Below are 10,886 nucleotides of genomic sequence, written 5' to 3'. Positions count from 1 at the left end.
AGAAACACACATTTGATTCTCCAAGGCCCCAAAGTCAAGTCAGGTGGAGACAAGGATATTTTTTATCCCTTTCTCTGTCCTAAGATCCAGCATAGGAGCCAAAGTTAATCTGTAGCAATCACTCAAACTCAAGTCAGAGCAGGAGCAACTCTAGGTGCAATTGTGTAACTAAAAACAAGGAAACTCCAACATCTGTATTGGGTCATTCATTCTTTATTGGTAGAGAGCCTCACTAGCAAGAATGGAAACCCCTAGTATCGCTAACATAGGCACAAAAGTGCAGGCCTGAATTCTCAGCACTTGGGACGCTGGAGGCTGGAAGGTCAGAAACACATTATCTTTTCTATGTACGGTGTTCAAAGCAGCCTGGGCTATGTGAGACCCGGTCCCAAAACAAAGCAATCTCCCCCAAGCAAACAAAAAGCTTTCTGGGCTGCGGGCTGCAGATGTTTCAGAGGTAAAGTATTCACTTAGTATGTGCCAATAAGGTGAAGACCCAGGAAAAGGAGGGGTTTTGTGTATGTTTTCTTTTTGTGATTCTGTGGACAGACTCAGCGCTGACATGCGCCTGTTACACGCTACCACCAAAATCACATTCCCAGCCGTTCTCCATCTCACGAGAGCTAGCGTTAGAGGGTCAGATTTATTTAACCTGGCCCTGGTAGACACAGCTAGTCCAGGATGGAGTTCAAAATCAGTTCCCTTCCATTCATGTACTGGCTTATAAGATCCTTCGGTAAATGGAACCACGAATACTAATCCAGCGCTCCTCATCAAAAGCCATTCCATTCAGAAGAAAAGTAATAGGTGCCCGACTAGAGAGGGTGCGAGTACAGAAAAGGAGGGCAGGAGGACCAAGCTTGAACATAGCTGGCTTAACATGGTCTCTTTCCTTTTCCTGAAAGTTCAAACGCCTACCAGGCCACAGTCCTGGCGAGCAGACGCACGTGTACCCTGCGCATGCGCGCAACCAAGGCACACCCGCCCCCTCCGGCTGGTCTTCTTCAGCCAAGTCACCAACCCTCTAAATGCCCACCCTCAAGGCAAAATCCCTGGCCAATCGGAGGCAGGAGTCACTAGGGACGTCACTCTCTTTGCCTACACCCGCTTTCTCCCCGCCCCCATACAGGGCACCGCCCCGTAGAAGGAACGGATTGTCACCTAAGCGCTCCGTCTCGGCATCTGATTGGCTCTCCCGGAAGGACCGCCCCCTTCTCATCCCGCCGCCCGCCCCCCTCGGCGCGCCCACAGCGGCGGGCGGAACCGAGCGCGCAGGCGCGGCGCTGCCTCTCTCTGCTGGTGGCCCGCCCTCCCTCCTCCCCTCCCTCCCCTCCCCGTCCCCTCTCCCTTCCTCAGGCCCGCGCGTCTTCCTCCCGCACGCGCCGTCGTTAGCGGAGCGCTCGCCGGTGCGCGCCTTCCTTGTCCCTCAGGCAGCGGGGCGGGCGCGACCCTGCTCCACGCTCGCGGTTCCCGGCGAGGAGCGTACCACCAGAGCACGGGGGGAGCCGGCCGCCCTGCCGCCCGCGCCTCGGCGACCCCGCGGGGCTGAGGCGACGCCGCACCCGGCAGCCTGAGCGCACAGCCGGCCTTGACCCAGAGCTCGGAGCCGCGAGCGCCGCGCCCTCCGCCGGCCCCACCCATCCGGACCGCGGCCATGGCCGAGACCGAGGAGCGGAGCCTGGACAACTTCTTCGCCAAGAGGGACAAGAAGAAGAAGAAGGAACGGAGCAGTCGGGCGGCCAACGCGGCGAGCGGCGCGGGCGGGAGCAGCGCGGCGGCGGGCTCCAGGCCGGGCGATGGCGGGAGCTTGGGCTCCGGTGCCAGGTCGGGCGACGGCGGGAGCTTGGGCTCCGGCGCCAGGTCGGGCGACGGCGGGAGTTCGGGCTCTGGTGCTAGGTCCGGAGACGGCGGGAGCTCGAGGTCCGGAGACGGCGGGAGCGCGGGCCCCGCCGGCAAGGCCATAACGAAGGTGAGGGTCGGGAGGCCGGCGGCCGGCCGCATGTGCCCGCCCCCGCCCGCCCTGGAGGCCACGTGACTCGGGCTTCGCACGTCGGGCGGGCGGGCGGGCGGGCTCGCGATCCGCGGCCCCCGGGGTTCGTCTGGCCGCCCCCGTCCGCCGCCCTCCGTGCGCCGCGCCCTCTGGGCCACGGGGGTTGGGCCGGTCCCCGGGTGACGTGTGCCCGAGTCCTCGTCGTCCCGCTTGAGCCTCGCTGCGGCCGGATTTCATGTTCTTACGGTGTCCCGAGGCTCCTCTGTGCCGCCCGGGCTAGCGTGGCTTGCTCTCCCAGCCGCGGCCACGCAGGGCTGGGAATTGTGTTGTGGAATTTCGGTCGCCGCCGCTCCGCTCGTCCTGGGCTTGGGTTTAAGTAAAAGCGGCGGCAGAGAGGGCGTTTGGGAACTAGGCTCGTCTCCGGATCTTGCAGGAACGGGCTAAACTTTACAGTCCGGCCACTAGCCCCAAATTTTGAGACAAGGTCTCACGGTGTAGCCCTGGTTGGCCTCCAGTTCACAAAGAGCCTCCGGCCTCTGCCTCTGGAGTACTGGGATTAAAGGTCTGTGTCACTGCAGTTTTTTTTTTTTTTAAAGATCACATTTATTTGCCTATTTGTGTGCGCGCACTCCTGTGTACGTGTGCGGAGAGGTTAGAGGCCGGGGTAAATTTCTCTCTTCCCACCACCACGTGGGCCCGGAGAGTCAGACTCTGGTTCTCTGTGTTGACTGCCGCCGATTCTTAGACCGGCTCAAGAATCCTGGCGACCACTGATGGAATTTTTCCTAGTCTGGAATCTGTTTACCAAGACTTCTAATTAATTAATTAATCCGATGTTTCGCGGGTACCTTTACCAGTTTGGGGAATCCCGTTGGCCCTTGATGCCTTTTAGTCTGAAATGGGCTTACCAAAAACTAATCAGATGCTGTTTCTTCCATAGGATGAAAATGAGTGGAAAGAATTTGAGCAAAGAGAGGTTGATTACAGCGGATTAAGAGTTCAGGCAATGCAAATAAGGTAGGATGTGATTACACGTGGGATTAGGTAACCTTGTTAAGTAGTGCACGTTTACTTTTTTTTTTTTTTAAAAGGCCCTCTGTGTCATTAAATTAGTTGCCAATTCTAAAATCCTGTGATTTCCCTATTTGCAGCTGTGTGGATTTTTGACTTGACTAAAATGGATTTTTGTCATTTAAACAATTTTAACACTTCGTGTTTGAACTTGGGTGGTCTTCCCTACCCCTAGTCGGGCTCCTATAGTTCACTCACTGCCCTGAGAACTTACTGTGTGGCTCAGGGGAAGAAGGGACTTTTTTTTTTTTTTTTTCAAAAAAAAATATATATTTTTTTGAAGCGAGTTGCCTGTGTAATACATGTCTGTACCGTCTTCTGGAATTGGAATTACAGCTGTTAGTGTGGGTTCTGTGAGCTGGGCCCTGATCTGTGGAAGAGCTCTGAGCTGTCTGTCACCTTGAACTCTTAATTCTAAAGTGTCTCCACCTAAACGCACCACCAAGCTGTGCTGGAACTTAGTTTTTTCTTTTATTTACTTAGTAAAATTGTTTTCTAGTTTTCTCTGGTAATTGCAGTGTAGGATACTTCCAACATACACCAATTTGCATTGACCGTGAAGCCACCTTGAATACCCACTACCCCAGTCAAAAAATTGAACGTTCTGTTGTTAATAGAGAGGCTCTCCTGAACCAATCCCCCAAAGTAGCTTAAATCCTAGCACTCGGTTTGCACAGTTCTTAGCTGTGTATTCCGGCCTGAACTTGAGCTGCTGGAATTGCAGGCCTGTGCTACCTGCCATTTCAGGGTCTGAGGTGACTAGTTTTCAAAGTTCAGGAAAACAGTCATTTTCACAGTTGGATTGGTTGATTAAGAGAACCTACATTGTCATGTTCAATCTGTGGTAGTTCATTTTAGAACTGGTTTTAAAAGTAACATGTTTGGAAAGATTTTTTTTTTTAGTAGAAAGGGTAAGTATTTAAGGTAAGATTTTTGAAGTTCAAAAGTGAGTAGGGCTCTATTGCCTTAATCAAAATCCTTTATTCATCTTACACAAGCAAAATGATTGGAAATTGTCTTTGGTTTGAAGCTTGCAATTTGTAGAGAATTCCAGTGACCATATGGTACAGTTGTTGAGGAAATAACTTTCTTAACTCAAAATTAATCTTTTAAAATCTAGATTATATAGTATTTATGATCTGAGGTAACTTATTGAAAAGCCAGGTAGTATATTTTAATGTGTGCTTAGTGTCTGTACCACCCAGGCATTCATGTCCCTAGGTGTTCTCACTTGTGAATTTACCAAATTAAACATTGTTTTTTATAGCAGGGAACTTAGAAGATATCTCTTTTGGTGTGGCTTTAGTGTTTTGTTTTGCTTTGTTTTTCCTTTTTTAAAGATCTAATTACATATGTATGTTTGGGATATATATGTACATGTGCATGCAGGTGCCTGTCGAGGCCAGAAGAGAGAGCATCAGTTCCCTTGAAACTGGAGTTACAGGTAGTTGGGAACTGTGTTCTAGGGACTGAATTTGTATCCTCTACAAGAGCAGTATATAAGCTTATGAGTAATTTTAGAAAACTCCCACGGGACTTGGTGGTGAAAGCCTTAACTGTAAGCTGTTGAGAAGCTGAGGTAGGGAGAATAAGAAAAATCAGGCATGCATGGGTTAGAGTGAGTTTAAGGTTACTCTGAGCAAGTTAGTGAGACCCTATCTCAAAATTTAAAAGAAAAAGTAGAAAATGTTCTTGTTTTGTTTGTCTCCAAGTTTGATCTATAAATCTGGAGAGGGAGTTTACAGGTTCCTTTCTTTTATCTGGAGTGGTTGGTAGAATGGATGTGGTCCCTGCTCTGCAGTTAAATTAGGCCCTTGAGTGGTAATTTTTGGACATGTTGACTTGAAGTTTTAGTGGCTAAAAGTAACACTTTCTAAAGGTAGAGGGGTGGCCTTCAAGTTTTTTCAGTATAAAATTTGATTTTGTTAAATTATGGAGAACATTTAAATTGAACTGGTTTTCTAACACGATATAAAATTCTTTAACTTTTTTAGAGTCAGGAAGTTGTTAGTAAACTGTTAGGGTCTACTTGTCTCTGCACGGCAGTGTTAACATGCCTGGCTTTCATGTGGGGGCCGGGGATTTGAACTCTGCTCTTTTTACTTTTACAGCAAGTGTTCTTACCATATATACAGATGAACAGTTGTGATTTAGTGTGTTGGTGAGTGAGTAGATTCAAAGAGTGACTGAATAACTGAAAGCAACTGCTTCTGTGTGTGCAGGTGTAAATGCCATGTAGCTGGGAATCTATTTTCACCTTTGTTGGCTGCATTAGGTTGTTGGGATATTATCACCATTGGTCAGTTACACCCAGATGGTTACCTATTCATCCCTGAAGCAATTATCATAGTAGTGACGTGGCTTTAACTTTTTAAAAAGGCAAAAAGAACTTGAAAAAATTGTGAAGATTGGAAACCACAATTAGCCTGGGTATTTATAAACTTCATACCAGCTAATAAGCTACTGTTAGAAAATGGTGTTATGCTATCTGATCAGATTTTTACGATCCATTAGAAAATAACATGTTCCCATCTCTTTTTCAAATGAAAGCTAGAATTTTTTACTTCCTGTTACGAAGGTGATATATGTACTGAGTGTATAAAATTTGCTCTTCATATTGGTGTGTCACCTTTATCTAAAAGCCAGCCAGTGTCATCTTGAAAGCCTGACCATTAAATGACAGAGATGGCAGAACCTGGACTTGAACAATCAGTTCCTAACATTGTTTTAGCTATCAAGTTCTCATTAAAATTACAGATCTTTAGGATTCTCTCTGGATGTTTGATGTTTATGATAAGTATAATGTATTAGATGATGACTTAAATGGCATGCATATTATTTGTTAGTGACCAGCATCATTTTATATGGCTGGACAGGTTGGATGTTAAAAGGGAAAACTGAAATTTGGCTTTCTCTTTTTCCTTTGTCTTTTAAAAATTGCAGTTTATTTTGTGTGAGCATGCTGTGTCATGCATATCAGAATAAAACCAACAGGAGTTCTCTTCCACCTTGTGGATCCTGGGGATTAAACTCAGGTAGTTAGGCTTGGTGGCAAGGACCATCTAGTTGTGACCTTTAGTTTTTGGAGAACGTATCAGTGACGTCATCATTCTCTTGCCTCAGCTTGCATGCTGAGGTCACCAGTCAGCCTCCAAACGGTGGTTACCTCTCTGTTTGCTTGTCTTTTTGAGTTACAGGGATCAGCTGAAGGTGAAGTGCTCTGTTATTGAACCCTGAGAGGCAGTCTTAGTCTTAAATACAGATTGGAAATTAGGTTGTTCCTCTTTCTTGACATCATACGTCTTTAAATGCTGGAGTTACTTCCAGCTGGTGGGCAGTGTCTTTAAAGAAAGGGCCTTAATAAAGATGGGTACGGTGGTTTACACCTTTAATTTCAGCATTTGGGAGATAGAGACAGGAAGATCAGTCAGGATCGTCAACTTACTTGAGTATATAGTGAGTTTAAGGCCAGCCTGGGCTACCTGAGTGAGACCTTGTCTTGGATTCTAGGTATGGCTCAGTTTAGCATGCTTTTGTTGCATACATGAGAATCCAAGTTAGACTCCACTCACCAATGGAGGGGAAAAAACATCAACACTAAGCCAGAAGAAATTTGGCTTAAAGCTAGGACACGTCTTGCTTTAATAGAAATATCTTTTATGGGGGCCAGCAAGATGGCTTACTGGGTATTGTTGTTAAAAGTTGATGACCTGGGTTTATTCCCTAGAATCCACATGGTGGAAAGAGAACTGATTCCCAAAAGTTTGCCCCTAGAAAGTTTAGTTAGTCCCAGCAGAGGGAGGCAGAGACAGGCTGGTCTCTGAGGTGTCGGTCAGCTTTGCCTATGTAGCTGATTCCATGCCAGTCAGGACTGTACATATAATTGGACCATATTTTAAAAAGAAATGTATTTTTTTGTAGAAATTTCATATGGTGGTGCATACATCTAGTTCCAGTTCTTGGGAAGTTCAGTGTGCTTGTTTTTCAATAGTGAAAAGGAAGATGATGATAATGAGAAGAGAGAAGATCCAGGAGATAATTGGGAAGAAGGTGGAGGTGGCAGTGGAGCAGAAAAATCTTCAGGTCCCTGGAATAAAACCGCTCCGGTACAAGCGCCTCCTGCTCCAGTAACAGGTAATCTTCTGCTTTCCCTCCTGGGGATGGGGATCCAAGTGGATCCAAGTGAATGCTGCTTTGGTGGAAGGAATGTAGAAATTGAGTGACATACTTTTTTTGTCCCGTAGGCTGTCAAAGTTTTGCTTTTGTTTTTGGTGCTAGGGAATAAAGCCAAGTAGTTCACCTCCTGCTATTATCCTACCACTAAATCACATTCTTGGCGCTACACTTAGGTCTTGAAGCTTACATTCTCAGCAGAAGGGAGTGAGTAAAATTTCTTTAGAACTAAAGAACTTTTAGGGGTTTATGTGTGTTGTTGGATGTGTGTTTGCATGTTTGTACAGTGCTTGTGGATGGGCCACAGCTTGGTGCCTGTCTCTGTCCATTTTTATTTTTTGAGAGTAGGGTTTCTCAAGGAACCGGGAACTCAAACCAGTTCTAGCTATCCTGGCTAGCCAGTTTGCTTTTAGGATCCTGTTTGTGCCTCTCTAATGAGGTGCCTTGCCGTGGCTGCCTAGGCTTACATGGATCTGACCATCCTGTACACATGCTTGGCAGACTGTAGCCATTGAGCCAGCTTGCTAGCTCAGAGTGTTTGTCTGGTTTTTGCTGTGCTAGAAATTGAACTCTAAAAACTCTGCACATGCTAAATGTGCTGTACCACAGAGCTGCATTTTCAGCTCAAAATTCTTAGTTTTATTTATTTTATATAGCTCAGGCTGACCTTGAGTCCTCTGTAATACAGATGACCTTATGCTACCCCACTTCCCAAAACCTGAGATTACAGGTGTGAGCTTTCCTGGCAATTTTCTAGGTTAAAAAATGTTTTTCTATGTAAAGTTCTTACTTTGTGAGAATGCCCTGAGTATATTTTAGGTAATGTTCATCCGCACTCTGCTCAGGCTAGCCCTGAATGTGTGTGTGTGTGTTTATGAGCACTCTAAATAAATGCTGGAGACAAGTTTATCACTGAGTCTAGAGATGATTGAATGGCTGTACTGGCTGGCTAGCTAGCGCACTCCTAGGATGTTCTTTTCTCTGTCACCACCCATCCACCCTGTGCTGTTTACAGGCATGTGCAGCCGCCATGCCTGGGCTTTTGGTGCACATGAGTTTAAGTTCTAATGCTTATGGCAAGTGCTGAAGTGACTAGTGTGATCACCATGGCAATGCTGCTTTTTTTTTTTTTCTCCTGAACGTGATGTTCTTTCAAGCTACTCCTAGAATGCACCAGACACACAGCTCCAGCAGACCCTTAGTTCTTAGCTTTGGGAGTATTTCTTTCTCTTTCCTCTTTGTATCAGGTGCCTGAAAAGCCAGGTGGTAGATGACTGTGGTCTCTGTTGTGCTGCTGTGGCATAGACAGTAATGTGGAATTAACAGCAGTGAGGATAGCTGTGCTCAGTTGTTGGGCCGGATTCAGCTTGTTCGCTAATATTTAGTTTTAAGTGTTTGCTTTCTTTTTATTATTTGTGTGGTGAGTTTGTGGAGCTGGATCTTGCCACCAGGTTTGTATAAAGAGGGTCTTTTCATATCTGCTTAATTTTACCCTGTTAATAAAACCCTTCCCAAGCCCCTTTTTAATATGTAACCTCTTTGGGGCTCAGCAGTTAAGAGTACTAACCTACACTCTACCAGCACCAGAATTGTATCTTAGTAATTCTTATCAGAGGGCCACAAATAACTATGACACCAGTTTCAAGGAATCCACCTTTCCCTTCTGGCCACCAGGGGCATCTGTGTATCTACACGATGTGTGTGCACTGAAGTGTAGCTCCTTTGTACTCCTGTTATTTTTGGTATGGCACCCCTTCTCCCCTTTTTTGTCTCTTCTAGAATATACTGCCCATTAGCATTTTCAGGGTGCTGGATGAGCTCAAGTGAGAGAGGGATGGCTAGTCACGTGTAGCTGTTGAGTACTACGACATGGAGGCTAATGTGACTGGGGAATTGAAACCTAGATTTCATTTTACTCATCTAAAATAGCTACATGTGTTGCTTTGATCCCAGCACTCAGGATACAGACAGATGGTGTTTGAGTTGGGGCAGCCAGGGCTACAGAGATGGGGCTGGTGAGATGGCTCAGTGGTTAAGAGCACTAACTGCTCTTCCAAAGGTCTCGAATTCAAATCCCAGAAACCACATGGTGGCTCACAACCATCCATAATGAGATCTGACACCCTCTTCTGGAGTGTCTGAAGACAGCTACAGTGTACTTACATATAATAAGTAAATAAATCTTTAAAAAAATATATGAATGAATGAGTGCATAAGGGAGCAGGCAAGCCTCACAAGTCATATCACCCACAAACACAAATAACGAATTTTTTTTAAAAAGCCACATGTGGCTGAAATGTAAGGGTCAGTAGTTACTTGGTGTTTGGTCTGGTTTCTTTGAAGATGGGTCTGAGTTGCCCAGGCTGGCTTTGAACTCAAGATCCTCCTGTCTCAGCCTCTCATGTTGCAAGCATGTTCCACTGTTCAAGGCAGGTTGTTTTGTTTTGTTTTGTTAAAGATTTATTTATTTTTATTATACGTAAGTACACTGTAGCTGTCTTCAGATACTGCAGAAGAGGAAGTCAGATTTCATTACGGATGGTTGTGAGCCACCATGTGGTTGCTGGGATTTGAACTTGAGACCTTCAGAAGCAGTCAGGTGCTCTTACTCACTGAGGCAGGTTGTTTTTTGTTTTTGTTTGTTTGTTTTGAGACAGGGTTTCTCTGTGTAGCCCTGGCTGTCCTGGAACTCACTTTGTAGACCAGGCTGGCCTTGAACCTAGAAATCTGCCTGCCTCTGCCTCCCAAGTGCTGGAATTAAAGGGGCGCGCCACCATGCCCGCCTCAAGGCAGTTTTTAATGTGTGTATCTCAAGTGCAGCTTAGCTTAGATACTCAGTAAAAGCTTGTATGTTTTCCCTCTGGCATAACAAAGCCTATAGAAAGCAATCCTTTAAACTATAAGAACATTTTATTTCAGCTAGTAGATGATTACAGTGCTGTCCCATTGAGCCTCCCCAGCCTGAAACTTTGAAATTTTTCGTAAAGTGGGAAACAACACTTCTTGAATACATATCAAGGGTCAGTTGGGAAGGTAGGAGACAGGAAAAACCTGAAACATTGTGGCCCTCAAATTCAGTCACAGTAAATTTAAAGTCAAGGTGTTTTTTCCTGTGTTACAAGCAAATAGAGAAACTTAACATTAACATCCAATCGTCTTATGAAATAAAGACCTTTATTATTTTTAGGAATTTAAAATACTGCATGTGCATTTTATTAAATAATTTATATAAAATACCTTGTTTGGCCCACCTTTCAAATAGAGAAAGTAGATGTCACCTTTTGATAAAAACACCAGCGACTGCAGTGTTGAATTTCAGAAGAGATTAAGAGATGAGCAAGGTTCTACTTGGAGACATTTTCTCACAGAACTTTGCTTTTATTGTGTAGTCCAAATCCATTCTAAATCAGGGTGGCCTTTCTTACAGTTGTTATAGGATCAGGGGTGTAGGAAAATGTTACAAGAAAGTCAAACATTTGAATGGTTTATTAGTTACAGAAACCCCGGAGACAGCAATGCCCAGTGGTGTATACAGGCCTCCTGGGGCAAGGCTAACCACAACAAGGAAAACGCCACAAGGACCACCGGAAATATACAGTGACACGCAGTTCCCATCCCTGCAGTCCACTGCCAAGCATGTAGAGAGCCGGAA

General features: G+C 45.6%; 1 protein-coding gene across 1 annotated transcript; it reads left to right on the top strand.

The window, feature by feature from the left end:
* Positions 1 to 1,273: 1,273 nt before the first annotated feature.
* Cdv3 (CDV3 homolog) lies at positions 1,274 to 10,884 on the top strand (the record flags this gene model as incomplete). Its single annotated transcript, XM_021173238.2, has 4 exons — positions 1,274 to 1,969; positions 2,931 to 3,007; positions 7,053 to 7,195; positions 10,727 to 10,884. Coding segments are annotated over exons 1-4 (693 nt in total), but the record flags the coding sequence as incomplete, so codon positions are not given.
* Positions 10,885 to 10,886: the final 2 nt, after the last annotated feature.

The sequence above is a fragment of the Mus caroli genome, chromosome 9 (assembly GCF_900094665.2).
Source record: "Mus caroli chromosome 9, CAROLI_EIJ_v1.1, whole genome shotgun sequence".
Taxonomy (NCBI): Eukaryota; Metazoa; Chordata; class Mammalia; order Rodentia; family Muridae; genus Mus; species Mus caroli.
This window is presented reverse-complemented; position numbering and strand designations above follow the sequence as displayed.